This window comes from Cherax quadricarinatus, chromosome 16 (genome assembly GCF_038502225.1).
Source record: "Cherax quadricarinatus isolate ZL_2023a chromosome 16, ASM3850222v1, whole genome shotgun sequence".
Classification (NCBI taxonomy): domain Eukaryota; kingdom Metazoa; phylum Arthropoda; class Malacostraca; order Decapoda; family Parastacidae; genus Cherax; species Cherax quadricarinatus.
This window is the reverse complement of record NC_091307.1, coordinates 14,652,952-14,674,277: the sequence shown is the minus strand read 5'-3', so window position 1 is coordinate 14,674,277 and position 21,326 is coordinate 14,652,952. Positions and strand designations below refer to the sequence as shown.

Here is a 21,326-nt window from a genome sequence, read left to right as displayed (position 1 = left end):
AGGCCATCACGGGCCTCCCAACGGGGTGGGAAAGCAACAGGCTCACATGCTGTGGAGGCACAAGCGTGTAGTATAACACCAATGTGATTATTAAACGAAAGGTATATAATACCGACAAATGTATAAAAAAAACGTTAGGAAACGTTTCGTCCACCAGGGTGCTTCACTTCATGAATAATGTCACTTGATGGCTATGCCCTGATGGCCTAAAAATCAACGTAGCTAAAACTCAGGACATTGTTTTTATTCCGCTTCCCAGGTTCTGTAATGCTGTATTGCCGAAACTGATAACCGAAGATTTCAGGTGGCGAGGTCTGCAAATTCTCCTCTTTTATGGTAATTATGATTTGCATCGCTCCATTTCATCAAATTATTGTTGCTATTTCTGTGAATAACAGGTGTTAACAATATTCCGGCAGGCGTGTTGATATTCAGTGTTACGTGTAAAATAGACGAGTATACCTTTGTGAAGTAGTATGGATAGAACACCTATGTACGAGAACACCTGTGGGAGGCAAAGTGTGGGAAGAGACAACAGATGTGTGGGGGATTTTTGCATTTAAAAGGGAAGCGTTAACATAAGAATGAAGGAACACTGCACTGCCCATTAGCCCATGCTAGAAGTTACCTGCATCAAGAGTCATTCACCAGCGTCAAAACGCTACTTGAAGGAGTGTCGGGTGAGAAAACACAAGTTTTTTGAGGTACAGTATGTACTGAGAACACCAGCAGGACTACCTAATCCTCAACACGATTAATACTTGGTCAATATCTGTCTAGCACCAGCATCTGACATTTTGTCAGGGTTAGGAACACCATTGCCATATCAAGAATAGTTTTATTAGCTATATAAATATGCTGTATAATAGGTGGTTGTTGGGTTAAGGCTGACAAGATATTCGTGACAATATTCACTGGTTACTGTTGTATTGGTGATGACGTACGTAGCAGTAGCCTAGTAAAGCCCCGCATGGTACGCAATACACATACGGTTTAGCGTTTACTGCTCCAGTCATTGACCACGTCATCATCTGCAATCTTCATCTCATGTTTTCAATCCCTGAAATGTAACGAAAACTGAAATTATTCTCCTCTCTGAGGATGAAGGTCCCCAGTCAAGTTCTAGAGGTGACACCTCCCTATATCATTATATATATATATATATATATATATATATATATATATATATATGATATATATATATATATATATATATTATATATATATATATATATATATATATATATATATATATATATATATATATATATATATATATATATATATGCAATAAGATCACAGTAAACAGGTGATTTCAGAATATGCAAAACAACCACTCTGAAAGAATAGAGAAATTCCAAGCGCTTTCGTGACTACTCACATTATCATAGTTCCTTGATAATGTGAGTAGTCACGAAAGCGCTTGGAATTTCTCTATTCTTTCACAGTGGTTGTTTTGCATATATATATATATATATATATATATATGTATATATATATATATATATATATATATATATATATATATATATATATGTGTGTGTGTGTGTGTGTGTGTGTGTATAGGTAAAATTGGTCGGTTAACTGGAACTCATTAAAAATTAAATCCTTTCTAAAAATTTTCTCTTACACGTTTAAAGATATTTTCTTTCGTTTATGTTAATGTAAACATTAATAATTTTGTACCAAACGACCCTTAGAAAACTTACCTAACCTTATTATAACAAGCGCAATTTAATTTAGCCTAATCCAACTAAATATATTTTAGATAAGTTGACATTAATTTAATATTTAACAAACACAATGAAATGTATATTTTTCATTAGGTTCAGAATGATTTTTGCGAAATTATTGCATGCACAAATTTTCGCTTGCCTTATTCGGCAAGAAGAGCATTGCTATTTAAACCAAAATCGAGTTTTACCTATTCGGGACGAATAGGTGAAACGAAAATGCAAAGTGTATAGAAAAATCCACAAATTATTTCCCCTCTTATGAATCTGTTCTTGTTTTACATCATTGGAGAGAAGTAAAGACGGGAATTATATAAAACAACCTTTATCTCTCAATTCTTTTGTGGATAAGCTAGAAACATGTGCAGCATTTAAAAGCTAGTTTATAAATCACTGGGGTATCATACGATTTTCTCAGTTTCGTTGATATCTTCCTGTGACTTATATTTTTTAATATCTCTTAGGTCCCTTTCTCTGTAGCATTTCATCATTTTATTATCTAGTCTACATTCTTCATATCTCCTGATTTCACTCATTTTTATTACACGGAAAAGAAAATAACTTTGGTAATATTTATAAGCTAAATATTGGAAAACTTAGTCAAAATGAATACGAAAATGATTTAGGAGTTCTGGTTAGCAGAAACTAAACCTAAGACAAAAGTGCATTGGTGTTCGCAGTGAAGTTAATATGATCCTGTCTTCATATCAAGAAGTATAGTCACTAAAAGTTAGGTTAGGCCTCATTTAGATTACACTGCTCATTTCTGGTCTCCATATTAAAGAGATATAAATGCGCTGAAAAATATGCTAAGAAAGATGAAGTGAATCCCATGTATCAGACTTTTCCAACGAAGATAGACTGAAGGCACTGGATTTGCACTCCCTGGAAAGACGTAGAATTAGGGACGACAAGAATTAAATGTACAAATGGAAAAACCGAGGCAAGATAACTCTCGCACCAACGCATTCAAGTTGGACAAATTTAGATTTAGAAAGCATGTAGGGAAGTATTAGTTTGGCAATAAAGTTGTAGATGAGTGGAACGAATTCCAGTGTTGAATTATTGGGGCGGGAAATTTTAGCTTTATATATAGATTTGATGAATATATGAATGCGTGTGGTTGGTGCGAGTTAGACCTGCCTAACGATATTCCTTCGTTCTAATGTTCTTATTAAATTCTGTCATTCATCACTCCATTTACTTAAGTTTGTCTAGGTCGTCCTGTAGAGATTTAAAGTCATTTTTATTATTTATTGTTCCTAATATTTTTAGCATCCTAGGCAAACATATTCATATAGTTTATTCCTTTTGGTAAATTTATATTAATTAAACAAATCTTGGGGCAGTTGCAGATCCTAGCGACACCCCAATCGCGACATATCCTCACGAAGGCATTTTCCTCTCAATATCTATTCGCATTTTTCTCTTAAATTGAAAATCTCTCATCCATATTAATGATTGAATTTTTATTCCTCATCACCTTGTCTGTATTTTATATAATTTATAATAAACCTTCAGCATTTAAAATTATAATGTGTATCCATAATATACCTATGATAATCGTCATCGTCGTCGTTGTCTTCGTAATCTTTGTCCTCATGATCATTATCGTTATATCCATCGTCCTCATGATCATCATCGTGATGCTGGTCATCGATATCGTCCAAATTATCAATGTAAAGCTTATTATTACGGCTATATTGAAAACCAATTTCTGCAGCAGTTTCTATCTTGTCCTTGTTCTGTTTGATGCTTCTGCTGCTAATTCTTAGGGCGTCGTTGCGAGGCATGGGGAGGTGGTGTTGATATGCGTTGCGAGTAATCTGGTTGTGGATGTTCCTCTCCATCATCAACATCCCTAGCATGAACAGCACCGTTACGCTTCCTAGAAGGACAAAGAATCGCATTGCTGATGCAGGCATGTTACTGGTGTGTATTCTGATGGGTTTTAACATTATAATAGGGGTTTTCTCGTATATTATGTGTGAAGGATTGATGGAAGTCGTATTTTGAGTACTGGAAAGCCTGGATTGTAATTTATTGCCTATCAAATGCGTGATATCTCGTGCACGTAACAGTATTATAGTATGGTAGAAGCTTTCTGATCATTTACCGTGTTTATTCGTGTAGCTCTCACTTTATTTTTAGGCAGTTTAAATACGCATTGCCTTTCCCACAATGATATAACTTAAAATGTCCAGGATTATATCCTGTGTGATGTTGAAACTGTCAACATACCTCCTGCTCAGTACCTTCTCATGAGTTAGACTATCGTGTCTACACTCGAATGTTAGAAGCAGCGACTCTTGACTTGATCTTATGAACGGCCTTCATTCCTGGAAACGTGTCGAGTATCAGGTTTCATTTGTTATCTACCGTTCACGGGCAAGTTTTTATTATGACCATTTCACTTCTGGTTAAACTTCATTATTTACCTCTAAATCAGATTGGCATAAGTATGACACTAAGGTAATGTGAAATCACTGTATTTTCACAGTTCCGGTTAAGTCACTTTGTAAATGTTTAGTAACTAGAGGTGAGCAATGTCATTTCACTCAGTATGCTGGTTGCTTACATCTACCCAGCATCTATCTACCTGCAAATCGTGACACTACGCTTCGTACCGACACTGTATATTCGCTTGCTTCATATAGTATTGAAATTATGTACTCACTTTAAATGCAAGAATAAACTTTTCTTAAGAACATAAGAATAGGGGAGCACTGCAGAAGGTCTGTTGGCCAGCACTAGGTAGGTCCTTAAATTCAACCCTGTTTGCTTATATTTGTACCACCTGTTTTAGAAGATACTTGGCCGATTGTTCCGTTCGTCTAGAACTTTTTTTTTTCCAAACCAGTACTTTCGTATAGCGTTTCTAAATCTTAAAAATATTGCAAGCGTGCAATATATTTTCTTAGACACAGTAAACAACAGCTTTTGAGGCCTCGTAGTTATGCATTATCTTTTAAATTATTGCAGTTATTTACACGATATTCGTGAAGCGTTATAATCATTCACTATGTAAACAATTCATTGCTTTGTGAAGTCCATATGATCCCGCAGGTTTTAGGGAGATGCGAGGAGGATTTTTAACGAGTACCCGCAGCAAAGCTTCTGAGAGAGTGGTGATGCAGGTGTTCTCTGTAGTTGGCTACGTTACATGTATTGTTATTCGTACAGATGTTTATTTCAGGTTGCAGTTTGCTGATTACAGTACATTTTCTCTGTATATTTTACATATTTGGTATTATATTTATTTGATATTTTCCATAATGTTTTCGGCTCATATTTCGAGTAAAGTGGGTTTTACTAACATTTATACCGAAAAGTAATATCACAATATGATATAATTATGTAGTGTGGAGTAAACTGGCAGTGTCTAACTTGCCACGTGCCCCGTTAGTATACAACACTTGTTTACACACCTCATCTGGTGTGTCAAAAATGTTGTTAATATTATATTGTTTTGAGGTGCTTCCTTTAAGTTAATTAAGCTGTAGTATATTGCTTGGCGGCATTTCACTTCGTCTTATTGCTGCCTGTTGACATTGTATGGAGTTGTATCATAAACGTTGCTTAGGGAGAATAGAGACCTAGATTGGAGGGATAATGGGATATTGAGGAGGAAGAAAAATTAGTGGCAAGAGTAGTAGAACACTGTAGAAGAATTTTAAAATTATTTTGATGTTTCATCGCCACAAGATGGAAAATAAAAACATAAAATCCGCATTCAACTTCTATCCTGTAATTCACACAAAAACAGTGTTGTCATGTTTCGGTAGGCTTATATATTCCAGTGAAACCCTTATATTTTCGCAAAGATATCTTAGTGGACTAGCGTATTATTTTTCTTCTCTTCCATGCGAGTAAGAGGTTCATTCATGGTTATGAGTACCCTGGAAACAACTGCGTGTGTGAAATAGAAATGTCAGCTATTTTTTTTAATATCAGGTGACCTAAAATTAAGTGTCAACAGAACGTCGGCCTTACAAAATGATAAATCTGATAGGATTTTATATTTCTGAACCTCTGCTGAATAATAACCCCCTTCGCCTTCCCTCTCCATTTTCCCCAGTGCCTTTGCTAGTCTTCCTGAGTATCTTTTTCACCACTTGTGTGTGTGTTAGGAAACTAACATTAGAAGTTAAGGCTTAAGCTAATTGCGTCATCTTCCTCATCTGGGCATAAAAATGAATGATGGGAGAGATATTTTCATTTTAAATATTGTGCATGCGTTTTCCATATTTTCTCCCTCGCTTCATTTGTTTTCTGCTGCCACTCTATAATTTTGTTTTTGTCTCTTTCCAGTTCTCTGTAGACTTCTGTTTTCCACATTTTTCTTACTTTTTCTGCCCTTTACATTTCTCCTAAATAAAGTTTCATGAAGAAGCCTCTTTTTATTAGTCTGTCTCAACCCCTCTTCCAGCCTATTTATACTTTCCTCAGCCTCTTATTTTTCTCAGCCATGCCTATCCACAACTATCTCACTAAAGTTTTCTTTCCAGATTGTGCGCTACTTGCTTATTGTTTCGCCAGTGGTATTGTGAGATTTATTCTTCTCTTAATTAATACGTATACTCAACCACCTATATATTATTAGCATTTTGACTATTTTACTAGCTTCTTGGTAGTTATTCCTCCATTAATAAGCTTCCTTGACTTCATAGCTACTCATCTGGATATTTCTTTAATCTGATTATGGATTGCACCTCCAATTATTTATTTTACTTCTCTAATTTGATTTGCATACTTGATCATGTCAGTTGATGGAGTCTGTTAGGTATTATACTTTTCATTATACTTATTCATTTTTATGACATTCATTTTCTCCTAAATTTATTACTTTTGCTCATTTATTTTTCGGAACAGGTGGTAACAAATTTTGTTAAGTTAGTGACGCTCATAACACCCCTTCTTGTGAGAGTTTATATTACAGGTATTTAACTTTTTGATGTTACTGTGTCGCGGTGTAAGGAGACACTCCTGGCTAGGCAAGGCAGTCTGAAGACGGGGAGGGTGTGCGTCTTGGTAATGTGCTACACCTGCTCAGGTTTGTCAGGTGCAGCTGTCCTGTTGTCAGTTCTCTTGTGTTGCAGTTGCAGTCACAACTGTGAGAGGAAGATTTTCCTTGATGCTCAATCTTTTTAGTAGATCATGAGAGCTTATACCAAACTGATGTGAGACCGACACATGGGGATTGTAACCGTCCACCGAAACGGCCCCCTTCAAGGCTGGAGACATTGCAGACCTGGAGAGCGTGCAAAGAACTTTCACGGCACACATAAGTACGATAAGGTACCTAAATTACTGGGAACGGTTGAAGGTCCTTGATCTGTATTCCCTGGAACGCAGGCGAGAGAAAGACATGATAATATACACTTGAAAGGTCCTCGAGGGATTGGTACCAAACCTGCACACGAAAATCGCTCCCTGTGAAAGCAAAAGACTCGGCAGGAGATGTAGCATTCCCCCGATGAAAAGCAGGGGCGCCGCGAGTACACTGAGAGACCCCAATAAGTGTCCGGGGCCCAAGACTGTTCTACTGCCTCCCAGCATACATAAGGGGGATTACCAATAGACCCCTGGCTGTCTTCCAGAGGGCACTGGACAGGCACCTAAAGTCAGTACCTGACCAACCGGGCTATGGCTCGTACGTCAATTTGCGTGCGGCCGGCAGTAACAGCCTGGCTGATCAAACCCTGTTCCACCATGAGGCCTGGTCTCAGACCGAGCCTCGGGGGAATTGACCCCCGAAACCCTCTCTAGGTAAATATTGCAGGCAACCTGTTCCTACTGCCCCTTTTTTAATATAAGTATTTGTCGTGAAATATAAAATGATTTAGGTCACGGAAACTAGCTTAACCCATCTCACCCTAAAATAAGCGGATTTTGTAAGTTTACAGGAAGATTTAAAAAACAAATGACGTGAGGAATCGCACAGGAGAATTATCTTAGTAAAATGAGGATAGGTTGTCGCAGGATGTACTGGAAGAGGAAGTCGAAGCTGAAATTATAAATTGGCCTGTATGAGGTGCTTCGACTGCCAAGGTCAATAGCACCGACTGACAGGTGTCAATGTGGATATGCTCGTGTTAGTTATCGCGTTGAATGAACATAGATTAGTTGGCAAGTATTGTTTTCTTTCATTTTCCTTCAAACACTATCTTCTAGGAAGTGTCAAGAGCAAGGAATGAACGGGGGCTTGTTTGTGTTTTGTGTAAACAGCTGACATACACTGTTGATGAAGTGCGTAAGCTTTGCTAGCCTCCACATCATCGATAGCCATATACGCTACGCTAACGATGGCCACATACGTTTTGCTTTCCATCGACAGTAATTTCTAGACAATCGATGATGAGGATATGTGACCGTAAGCCGACAAATAGTGGTATAAAGACACTTATAGCAAACAAGAACAGTTTTTATATAGAGCTTATCAAGATGATAAAGCTCATAGTAAGCGAAATTTTCTATAAATAAAAATTTCTTTGCTATGTCTATATCTCAATTGATATATTAACGATCGCTGCTAATGGTTCACAGTTCCTCTGCTCCCTCTCACAGAACCAATGAAAAGATTTTTGTCTGGTCCCCATGCCTTTAATAAGCTTTCTTAGTTCACTCACTATTTTTTTTTCACCTCTCCTCCCTTTGTATATTGTCTGGTACTTGCTGGTAAACTCTTTTTTACTTTGGCAGTGTTCCTGATTCCACTGAGAATGCCTTCCTAAATATTGTTCAACTCTTCATAGACTTCCTGGCCATTCCTAGTGAGCTCCTCTCCTTCCTTCTTCAGCCTTATTACATGGTCCTTCATAGTTGTCTTCCTTCTTATGTGGCTGTGTATCAGCTAAGGCTGTGATTTGATTGTTGACACGTGTCTGCCTTAGATTACCCATTTATTGGTACTGTTGCTAGCGCAGCGAAATGGAAATGCCTAAGGACACATGTGAAGGTGCGGGCAGCTTGTGCTGTCCTGTCTTCAGTAATTAATTTATCATTTACTTTTTTAAATTCCAATGGCTGTTGTACTTATTACTTTTGTATCCTTTCAGCTTCTCTCTCTCTCTCTGAATTTGTAACTGTGGCCTCTTGTTCTCCCCATGTAAAGTACTATCTTTATATTCTTTTATATCTTTTCATGGCAATGTATGTAGTTATCAGGTCTTCTTTTATCGAATCCGCAAACGAAGGCATTATTAGTGTTTTCAGTCTTTCATCTTTTCTATTTTATTTTTTAACTTGGTGCCATTTTGTTGCTCATTTTTCGGACTTTTCTGTTCTTCACTTTTTTTTTCTTGGTATAGGAACCACACCATTGCAGCATATTCTAATATTGGTCTAATACACGATGTAAACAGTTTTTTTATTTCCCCATCCATATTTTGTTTTAATTTATTTATACGTTGCTATATTGTAGCCCATGAGTATTACACGAGTTTTTCAGTTTCAGTTATCTTTTCGGTGATGATCTTTTGTTAAAACTAACCCCTAGATCCACCTAATACTTGTAACATTTTGTCACAGTCTCCATTCTTCATGTAGCTTGTTTTCGTTTTCTCCAATTTTAATGTGTTTAGGAAGGAATAAAATAAGCCCACACAAAACAGTTATTTTTAAATCCACAAGTGATACAAAAAATGCAATAAATTCGATCAAATAAAGAATTTTTGCTGTAAATGTGATGACTCGCAGGGAAATCCCAGCTGTTGATAATATAATGCATAATTTTCACTTGCTCACTGGTTATAAAATGTGGAGTAAATATGTTTAAACTCGCTGAGTCTGGTAGCTGGTTTATTTAGGGTTGTAGTAATTGGCTGAATCGTGGTGTGGTTATTCAAGAACTTCATGCTTGGTTGGGGGAAGGAAAGAAGAGACGAAAGTTTGACGTGAATGTTTATGAATTTGGTTATGTTCCAGAAACTACCTTAGTAAGTGATGAACTAAGAGCACCAAGCGGGTACTTAATTTAACGATGTGTTTGGTGTAACGACAGAGACTAATTACATAACAAGTAACAAAGACCGCTGTTAACTTATGATCGTTAGCTCTTGAGAAGGATCTCAGAGATCTCTTAAGATCAGTTACAATTATTATAGGAGCCTAAATATGTTTGCATATTGTATCATTCTGCCTTGGAACGCTTAAGTTTTACTGGCACATTATATTTTGTTTTTGTCATACTTTTAGCAAACTTTCCAGTCTGAAAATAAGTAAAAAAAAAAAAAACACTGGCTCTATTTTATATTCACAAAGTTATGGAGTAAATGTAGAGTTTAATTGTATATAAAAGGAATTTGAATAAAATTATTATCAAACAGTTATCAATGTAATTATTAATATAAAGTTTATTTAGCATAGTACGAATAATTCATCTCTCGCTAGTAGATGGACACTTGGTTTTTTTGCCCATGCAAGAGCCGAGTCTCGACGTCTTCATTTAGTTCAGTGCTAAAAATACTCTCCCTCGCTCCCCCCACTTCTCCCTTTGCAAGCCAAGGCGAGCTTCATCGCCTCATTTACCGTGGATAATTCGGATAAGATAACAAGATATACCTCGGATATATGTAACACTTATAAGAAACAAGATCAGGAATAAGGATGTCGAGGAAACATGAATTGATCAGCACGCATATTAGCAGTCTCTCCTAAAAAGATGGGCGTTCTCGCACTCAGTATAGTTCATTAATTTCTTCCCGTTCTAAGCCTTTACAATTATATATTTGTATTCTAGGGTAGGTTAGGTTATGTTATCGTAATTTAACATGTTACAATTTTACAGGCAGGCGCTTAAAGTTAGCTAATATAAACTTGTCACCCATATCGGATGTGACTCCTCGCGAACTTATATTAATAAATAAACTGGGATTATATATATATATATATATATATATATATATATATATATATATATATATATATATATAAGTCTGCTGAGTATACCTGGTAAAGTGTATGTTAGAGTTATTATTGAAAGAATTAAGAGTAAGACGGAGAATAGGATAGCAGATGAACAAGGAGGCTTTAGGAAAGGTAGGGGGTGTGTGGACCAGGTGTTTACAGTGAAACATGTAAGTGAACAGTATTTAGATAAGGCTAAAGAGGTCTTTGTGGCATTTATGGATTTGGAAAAGGCGTATGACAGGGTGGATAGGGGGGCAATGTGGCAGATGTTGCAAGTGTATGGTGTAGGAGGTAGGTTACTGAAAGCAGTGAAGAGTTTTTACGAGGATAGTGAGGCTCAAGTTAGAGTATGTAGGAAAGAGGGAAATTATTTCCCAGTAAAAGTAGGCCTTAGACAGGGATGTGTGATGTCACCGTGGTTGTTTAATATATTTATAGATGGGGTTGTAAGAGAAGTAAATGCGAGGGTTAAAAGATAAAGAATCACACACAAAGTGGGAGTTGTCACAGCTGCTCTTTGCTGATGACACGTTGCTCTTGGGAGATTCTGAAGAGAAGTTGCAGAGATTGGTGGATGAATTTGGTAGGGTGTGCAAAAGAAGAAAATTAAAGGTGAATACAGGAAAGAGTAAGGTTATGAGGATAACAAAAAGATTAGGTGATGAAAGATTGAATATCAGATTGGAGGGAGAGAGTATGGAGGAGGTGAATGTATTCAGATATTTGGGAGTGGACGTGTCAGCGGATGGGTCTGTGAAAGATGAGGTGAATCATAGAATTGATGAGGGGAAAAGAGTGAGTGGTGCACTTAGGAGTATGTGGAGACAAAGAACTTTGTCCTTGGAGGCAAAGAGGGGAATGTATGAGAGTATAGTTTTACCAACGCTCTTATATGGGTGTGAAGCATGGGTGATGAATGTTGCAGCGAGGAGAAGGCTGGAGGCAGTGGAGATGTCATGTCTGAGGGCAATGTGTGGTGTGAATATAATGCAGAGATTTCGTAGTTTGGAAGTTAGGAGGAGGTGCGGGATTACCAAAACTGTTGTCCAGAGGGCTGAGGAAGGGTTGTTGAGGTGGTTCGGACATGTAGAGAGAATGGAGCGAAACAGAATGACTTCAAGAGTGTATCAGTCTGTAGTGGAAGGAAGGCGGGGTAGGGGTCGGCCTAGGAAAGGTTGGAGAGAGGGGGTAAAGGAGGTTTTGTGTGCGAGGGGCTTGGACTTCCAGCAGGTATGCGTGAGCGTGTTTGATAGGAGTGAATGGAGACAAATGGTTTTTAATACTTGACGTGCTGTTGGAGTGTGAGCAAAGTAACATTTATGAAGGGGTTCAGGGAAACCGGCAGGCCGGACTTGAGTCCTGGAGATGGGAAGTACAGTGCCTGCACTCTGAAGGAGGGGTGTTAATGTTGCAGTTTAAAAACTGTAGTGTAAAGCACCCTTCTGGCAAGACAGTGATGGAGTGAATGATGGTGAAAGTTTTTCTTTTTCGGGCCACCCTGCCTCGGTGGGAATCGGCCAGTGTGATAATAATAATAAAATAATATATATATATATATATATATATATATATATATATATATATATATATATATATATATATATATATATATATATATATATATAATGTGTGTGTGTGTATGTAATAAGATCACAGTAAACGGTTGATATCACAATATGCAGAATAACCACAGTGATGCAGACTGTGCAGGATTCGAACCTGCACATTCTGCATCAGTGTACGCAATACTTGATCCACACAGCCAGATCCCAGATAAGTATGGGCACCTAACCGAAGCTAGACGGTCACTCCCATAAACCGGAACACCAGGCTAGTGCGAAGTTACTTCATCAGATCTTCCCACATGCAGTGAACCTGGAAAGAGATTTTGGAATGCTTAACAATTCTCAGACGGGCGAAATTATTTACAAACTATCAGTGATCAAGGTCCCAGGACCGAAACGTTTTCTAATAAACCAACTATCAGTCAACATCAGAATCAAAACCTGCACACTATGCATCCGTGTACCCAGTACTTTATCCACACAGCCAGATCACAGATGAGTATGGCAATAAGCAGTGTTCTTCTTACACCCATACTTACTAAAATGATAATGTTGTTATATTTAATTAAAAACACTAAAAAAATAAAATAATGGTACCGTAATAATAATAAATGTACAGTTATACAAAAACATGAATCTGATGATGTAGATTTTGCGAGGTACTGTAATTAGAAGCTCGGATTGCCCATATTGTATGAAGATATACTGAGTATATATTTAGTGCAGGGACGGTGGATTAAATTAAGATTGTCGTGCATGTATATAGATCCCGCTTCCGAATATATAACTGCAAGGAGCATCCGTGATTTCCTAAGTAATTCCTAGCCTACCCAAAAATGTTTTCCTCACCGGCACTCAAGGATAATTCTCCTTTTGTCTTCAAGTTTGTATTGTGGGTCCCTAAATTTATTTTTGCTTCCGTGATTTATTGAAGTAATCAGATGAAGTTTTATTTATTTTTAAATATATCCTACTGTTTGATTTAATAGCAAAGTTCATTGTTAAATTTTATTTGTGGTTCATCACACATTTGTATGTCCGCCTAATTATGTGTAGTTATTCCTTTTTGTGTGTGTGTAGCTTGGGGACCAGTGAAGTTTTTCCCTCCCTTGTGTTTGATTCAGTGCAGTTATTATGCTTTGTAATCCATTGCAGTTATTTATCGTTGATTATAATACAGTATGGTTGTTGATTCTTGTTTGTATGCCATTTATGTTGTTTCTTCTTGGTTGTTGCCTAGTTCAGGTGTTGTCACCTCTTGTTAGCAATCTAATACGTAGATGTTCTTTATTCTGAGCCAGTACATTTGTTTTTAAACTTTTTCGTTATCCAGAATTGTCGTTGGTCTCTATTCTTTGTGTCCCAGTGCAGTTGATCTTCACTATTATATGTGATAAAGTACCATAGTCACCGGTGATAAAAGTATACTTACAGAAGCCATTGGTAATAAATTACACATGTGTCACTGCTAATGGAGTGTATAAGTTACTTATAATGCCGTATACATAAACCACTAGTTATGAGCTGTGCATGATCCAGTGATAATGAAAGGTACTCCATTGTTGATGATGAGATGAACCTTGCAACGAACACTTCTGCTAGTAGTAGTGTCCTTTTCTCGGCCACAGGAGGCAAGTGGCAGGCTGGCAGACAGGAAGGTTGGCAAGCTGCCTGCGAGTTAAATACAAAAGACGTGGGATGCACCAGGTAGGCTACTCGCAAAATTGGGAACACAAGACCTGCATTTTCGGCCACTAGGCAGGAGAACGTGTTCATTGGGTATCTATAAAGGACAGACCTAAAGAGAAGAGGATATCAAAATAATTACCCGGTTTAAAGCAGGGCTTGATACACATGTAACTAAAAATAAAGTTATACTCTACGACTCGTCAAATTTTCTGACTCTAATTTATCTTGATCCACTACAACTCATGAACATCTCAGCGCTTTGTCATTTTTGAGCTTTAAGAACTATGTCATTTAATTGAATTTCAGTGGCATTTGTGAATTCATCATAATGAATTTACCACGGGTAAAGCTAGAAAAACGATGTCTCGGAAATTTATTTTTTTAAATTTTACAATAAAAATCGCAATGAACGAGAAACAAAAATAAATGTATAGCAGGGGCAGTGTGTAGCTGGCTTGGCTTTACATGTGTTTGTGCTTTTCAACAATAAAGTAATGTATTATCAAACTAAGACTTTACGATTCGTAATCACTAAATCTGGTAGCAAATAAAGAAGTGAGAGTACTGTTCACCTCGAGGACAAATGGTTTGGTTATGGTTTTAAAGCTCATTATATTGGTATAAATGTGTTTTTAGTTATAATGCTCGTTATAATGATTTTTTTTACCAATGGTGCAGTATTGTGAAGCTCTATTTTGCCTAATCCGCGAATACCTATTTTATTGTTTATACATTGAAGTTTCTCTACCAGTCCTTCGTCCTCGTGGGAAACCGATTTGACTCTTAACTGCTGTGTACGTCATCCCCCGGTGAAGAGCTCTTCATATAAAGAATTACTCTCCCTTTCTTGGATAAAAATCTTGTCTCCCCTTCCCCAATGCTATATCACCCCTATGGATTTAGCGCTTTTCAGTAAATATGATGATGCATAGTTCATCGTCCAGCGTGTAATATGTACCCTACACTTTCATTTCATCAGCAAGAATTTCTCTTCGATTTTAATTTTTTTTCTACAGTTCTGTCAATAGTTGATAGTTATGCTCCACTCCTCACCCCACATGTTTCTGTTTATTTCAGTTTTCTGAGAAACTTAACAACTTTGTTTATTTTAGCTTACTGGGAAGCTATCATAGCCTCATTGTTTTACATAATCAGGCATCATGCTTTCTTTTTTCTAAGGCTAACCATTCTTCATATACAAGGTCTGTGTAATTAAACAAAATTAATTCGATCATGGAAACTTTAAATTAACAAGTGGTGTGTAGCCCTAGGACCTAGTAGTTAGGTGTGATTGAAGGTTTGGTACGAGGATGCTGGTGCTGGCATGAGAAATACCTGGCATGTTTGTTGCTAGGCATGTCACACGCCGAGTTTAAACAGTCTCATACGCTAAGAGTAAATACTATAGTCTGGTTTTGGATGAGCTCTGTAATAAATTTATTTCATTATGCCTGACCACGTACCCTGAAGACATATAGTTATTTTTCCGTATGTCTGAACGTTCGTAAGTAATTACCGAGAGGCTTGGTACCACCGTGTTATAGGCATATTTTTCCTTATACAACACTGCGTAATATGAATAAACCAACTTATTTTTATAACTAAAAATATGCTTATCAGAATATATCTTTGGAATTATATTATACTTAAATGCGTTGCCTCTGCAATTCTTGGGTAAACCATGGACACTCACTGTTTTGTATCAGTGCCATAAGCCCTTGCCGCTCCCTCGCGATACCCCATACTCAATTTCTTTTGTATGGTTATTTATATAGAAAGAAGGCCAGATATCTCACTTGTTGAGCGCTTTATCTCCTCACCGTTGTGCTGACTTTTCGTACTTGCCTTCAAATCTGCTCATGTCTGCCTTGTATCATTTTTTATTTTGCAACACACACACACACACACACACACACACACATATACAACAGGCCTAGTGTCTAATCGACATGTGCCTAGGTCAAAATGGTAAGTAAAACACACACACACACACACACACACACACACACACACACACACACACACACACACACACACACACCCACACACACACATATATATATATATATATATATATATATATATATATATATATATATATATATATATTTATATATATATATATATTTATATATATATAGTTCAGTTCTCCCAGGCGAACGTCATTATTTTTTAGGTCTTCCAATCCAGTCACTTTTTTGCGCCAGTGCTTCTTGAATTTATATCGCAGAGTTATTTTTACCTTGTGATTGGTGAAGGATTATATATCACTTATTACCAAGAGATTAGTTTCCACTGACCATTCACATGCTATCTGAACTTCCTTTTACACTTCATTTTATCTCTTCGAAACTACCACTACTCTGACCATAAGTATTACTTCACCTACATTCCCGTTTGCCTTCTGGGAAGATTGCATCTCAGATCACTTCCGTAAGCTTTGTTATGATGTCTGGTAGTTATTAATTTTTCTCTTCTTCACTCACAGGATTTCTTTCTGATACTATCTGCATTGATGTAACATACCATTAGCAGTCTGCCCTTTACCACTTGTCACACCAATTGTTGCACGATTTATGTTGGTGAGGCTTGAAAAATTCTTCCCATAGGGTAATGTGGGAGGCTATATGTACTAAGTCATCTGAAGTAAGGAAGGGGGTTGTGTTCTCTAACCCAGTACACTGTATTTTGCAGTGCGGGGTCATTAATGGATTAGGGTGTCTGAAATTGACTTTGATTCCAGAAGGTTTTTTGGGGGGATTAGGGTTACAATTTTGGAGGGAAGGACCCCCGGGGGGATAGAAATTCGTAGGAAACTTGCTTATAAGTGGATTTTTGAGTTATGGTATACTCAGTAGGTGTGCAGATGATGGAGGTTGAGGAAAAAGGAGATAGGACTGGGAGATGCGAAAGTTGACTGTTACCATTTGTCCAAGGCACGTGTCGATAGGCACTTTGCCTATTTTGTATGCGCGCATGCGCATGCCTGCCTGTCTGTTTGTCAGAATTTCAATATGTTGCTCAAGGTCAGGGTATCCAAGACTACAACTCTTGACAAAAATGCCTAAAATTTTGAAGGACCTTTAAACTTGTTAAGGGGTCGAAATTTATCCTTGTCCTCTCCAGGTATCAAAAAGGTCGTTCAGTCTTTTTGTAGAGCATCTTGAGTATCAGACAGGCTCTGTCAACTTAATGTATTATTCTTATATCTTGTCTACGTTTCGTCTCACAATTAACACAGCTTGTTATTGGCTAAAACCCAACATACCCTCCGGCTATAATTAAGCACGATTGGTAAACAGCCCTGTTTATAATATTTATATGATGTGATGAGATTCACATTCGAACGAGGCGGAAGTATACGAGTATATCAACTGTAGGTAGTCAGGAAAAAGCGGACAATCCTTGCCTGACGCAGTATAAAAATATCTTGGTTCAGTTACCTGTTGAACGTGACAGTGGGGTAATAGAAAATGTATTACCTGTACATAAACCCTTCGTGATGTGACAGACTTAATATACAATGTTTTCCAGGTGCGTACATATCCTTTCGTGAAATAATAGAAGGTAATGTAGAATATATTCCTTGTACACGAACCCTTCGCGAAGTGACGATTGGTTAAAATTTAATACGTTCTTTGTACACGAGTCCACCACGGATGAAAATTAAGTGCTTCGTGTAACTGTTCAGACATAATGAATGTACATAAACGGGTGGCTTACATCTGGCAATGCGGAAGATATCATCTTGTCATCATCATCGTAATAATCTGTAATCCCATATTCTCTGCTTAAGTTGCGGCAGGGCTGGCTGTATCGTGATAGTTGTAAAAGGAAAAATTCATTTGGAGTTATTGATTCAAGGTTACTCGCTAACATGCGTATCTTCGGGAGTAGCATCCTAAGCGTTCATTTGGAAGCTGTTGCTCCAGTATGTTGGGCGATAAAAAGACAGTAACCTTTATTGAGACATTTTACTTAGAGACCAAATTTTTCAAGACTATAGTGAGTATTTGGTAAGCAAAAGTAGATATAAGCGGGAGAGTTAGTGACGAAGAGGTGTGAACCAGTGTCAAGTCAGGAGGAAGGTATATGATGAGGAGCAAGTCAGGGGTCCACCAGCTAGAAACTTTCCTGGTTCTGTGGGTGGTACGAATGAGTTCTGATGCCAGGCAGTTTCTTTTGTTTCTTTCTGTTTTACGGAAAATGATGCTCTCCCAGAAATAATCCATGTGGTATTTTTTGGTGGAAAGCATATAGCTGATCGTGCACGTTTGTGGACAAAGCCAGTCTCACCCACGAATTCGTTAATGTAAAGGATGATGTAGATGTCTGCATTCTCCTCGGGGCTGACCTTATGTTACGCTTTTTTTTTGGCTGCGTAACATAAATAATAAGCCTTGGCTCCTAAAAGGTAAATGACCTGCCTGTCTAGGGGCATTTATATTATTTAAAATTGAAAAAGAAGCCACTCTAGGGCCAGCGTGCACCTTCACATTAAATGTGGAATGTTAATTAGTCAATATTATTATTATAAGGAAGTGCAGAAAAATTCATCTATAAAAATATATTAATAGTAACGTATATTCAACCAACAACCTACTATACTACAACCAACATCACCACACTCCAGTAGACCCAGTATTCACATTAACTCACTAGTACACTGCTACTAGTGAGGAAAACAAAATATATAAACATTTATAAACAGGGAGGCTCCATAACACCTTCCCCCTTTCTGCCGGTCTGTCTGCCAGCAGGCAAAAACATCATACGAGTAGTCTCCTAAAACTTAAACAGGCCTCTGCACAGTAGGGCCTTACAGGCAAACATGAGAACACTTAAAACAATAACTAACTTATGGTAGAAACTAAAAAAAAAAAAAAACTCACCAATTCACCTACTCACAATTACATCTTGCTCCATCTGCTGTGCTTCTACTGCACAAAACACCTCACCTGATCCTGTCCTGTCCTGTCCTGGCTACTCTGACCAGGAATACGCGTCTGGTTTCAGTATATATCCCTGAACTATGGAGCATTTTTTATACAATATTTTTACAACAGCACACTGCATGATACCTTAACCCTCATAAACCTAGTACATATACGTATTGTCTTTGATAGTGGTGGAGGTGACGATGGCTTTCTTAAGTAACCTAAGAACACTTAGCATGGGCCAGTGATATTCTGTTCTTGTAATTTTTTTTAAATATCGCATTGATCTGAGCATTATTACATATTGCTTTAGAAAAGGCATAAATATACACATACATATTTAAATAATCAGGCACATACACATGATGCACAAGTTAGAGATAAACACATTAGTGTACAGGAATAAATATTCACAAATCTGAATGAATAGGCACATGTCCAGGCATGCACAAACGAGAGCATATACACTAAGGTACACGCACAAAGAATATAATCTGACGTAATAATACTGATTAACTGTAACCAGGTAAGCTGAAAGTTTCCACAAAAAATAAATTGGCGTTAATTGAAGGCTCTCATATTCCTAAAAAAAAACTAAATAAAATAAAACACCAACGACGACTGCAAAAAATTATTGAGATGGAAAGATTTTTATTTGTATACCGTACTAATATTGTTTAATCTTGTATGTTTTTTGGTGAGCGAGGCAGAGGGTGCCAAGTAACGTGCTTGGCACTAAGCATAGGGAAGATTTTTACGCAAAAAGGTGGAAGCTAATGTCATCAGAAGAGATTTGGCTTTTTTTCGAGTTTTATTTAGCTTTTAAATAGTAAATTTAAGCCTTAGACGATACCTGTGCACTTCCCTTACCTTGTAACGCTGTTCATTTTTGTTTGAGTTTTAGGAAACAAAATCTATCTCTCCTGTTTTCTCTCCCTCGGAAGAAAAATCATATTTAGGAAACAAGATCTGTATCCTGTTCTTTCTGTCATCCAGAAAGTAACACAAATTTAGGAAAATTGATCTCATAGTGGAAGTAGCAGATATAGCAATACCCATAAACTGTAGAATGAAGAAAGATATGCAACACCAAGGACTTTTATTAGGAAAGTTTTCATTTGCTGGGGGCTTTGTCACTCCAGTCATTGGATGGATAATGCCCCTTAGCGTATATATATATATATATATATATATATATATATATATATATATATATATATATATATATATATATATATATATATAAATTTTCTCTTAAACGTTTAAAGATATATTTTTTTTATTAACGTTAATGTAAAAATTTTTAATTTTGCACCAAAAGAATCTTAGAAAACTTACCTAACATTATTATAACAAGAGCAATTTATTTTAGCCTAACCCAACTAAATATATTTTAGATTTGTTTACAGTAATTTAATACTAAACAAACACAGTGAAATGTATTTTTTTCGTTAGTTTCAGAATGATTTTAGCGAAATTATTGCATACACAAATTTTCACTTGTCCTATATGGCAAGTTGAGCGTTGCTGTTTAAGCCAAGATCGCAAGTTCTGCCTATTCGGCACGACATTATATATATATATATATATATATATATATATATATATATATATATATATATATATATATATATATATATATATATATGCAGTAAGATCACAGTAAACAGGAGATTTCAGAATATGCAAAACAACCACTGTGAAAGAATAATGAAATTCCAATGTTGTGGGATGTGATGGTGAGGTGTGGTCTAGACCCTTTATATGCCTTCCTTTGATGCATCACTTTTATTGTTCCTTGATAATGTGAGTAGTCACGAAAACGCTTGGAATTTCATTATTCTTTCACAGTGGTTGTTTTGAATATGCATATATATATATATATATATATATATATATATATATATATATATATATATATATATATATATATATATTTATTTATATATATATATAATGTCGTGCCGAATATGTAAAACTGGTCAATTAGCAAGAACTCATTTAAAATTAAGTCCTTTCTAAAATTTTCTCTTATACGTTTAAAGATATATTCTTTTCATTAACGTTGATGGAAAAATTTATAATTTTGCACCAAAAGGAACTTAGAAAACTTACCTAACCTTATTACAACAAGAGCAATTTATTTTAGCCTAACCCAACTAAATATATTTTAGATTTGTTTACAGTAATTTAATACTAAACAAACACAGTGAAATGTATTTTTTTCGTTAGGTTCAGAATGATTTTGGCGAAATTATTGCATACACAAATTTTCGCTTGTCCTATATGGCAAGATGAGCGCTGCTATTTAAGCCAAGATCGCAAGTTCTGCCTATTCGGCACGACATATATATATATATATATATATATATATATATATATATATATATATATATATATATATATATTATATATATATATATATATATATATATATATACATGTATATATATATATATCAAGAAATGAGCCAGGATAGAAGGAAGGATTTT

The 21,326-nt window shown here is 36.4% G+C and overlaps 2 protein-coding genes across 14 annotated transcripts in view; one reads left to right on the top strand and one right to left on the bottom strand.

Annotated features, from left to right (window-relative positions):
- The window catches only part of LOC128688939 (titin homolog), a 748,574-nt gene that overhangs the window by 34,088 nt on the left and 693,160 nt on the right, over positions 1–21,326 (top strand). The gene's annotated exons all lie outside the window — the stretch shown is intronic.
- Positions 837–4,871, bottom strand: LOC128688940 (uncharacterized). Its single transcript, XM_070085646.1, has 3 exons — positions 4,837–4,871; positions 3,288–3,621; positions 837–1,060 (listed from the first exon to the last, which is right to left on the bottom strand). The coding sequence occupies exons 2-3, from the start codon at positions 3,599–3,601 to the stop codon at positions 1,054–1,056; spliced, it is 321 nt and encodes a 106-aa protein (XP_069941747.1). The 5' UTR covers positions 3,602–3,621; positions 4,837–4,871; the 3' UTR covers positions 837–1,053.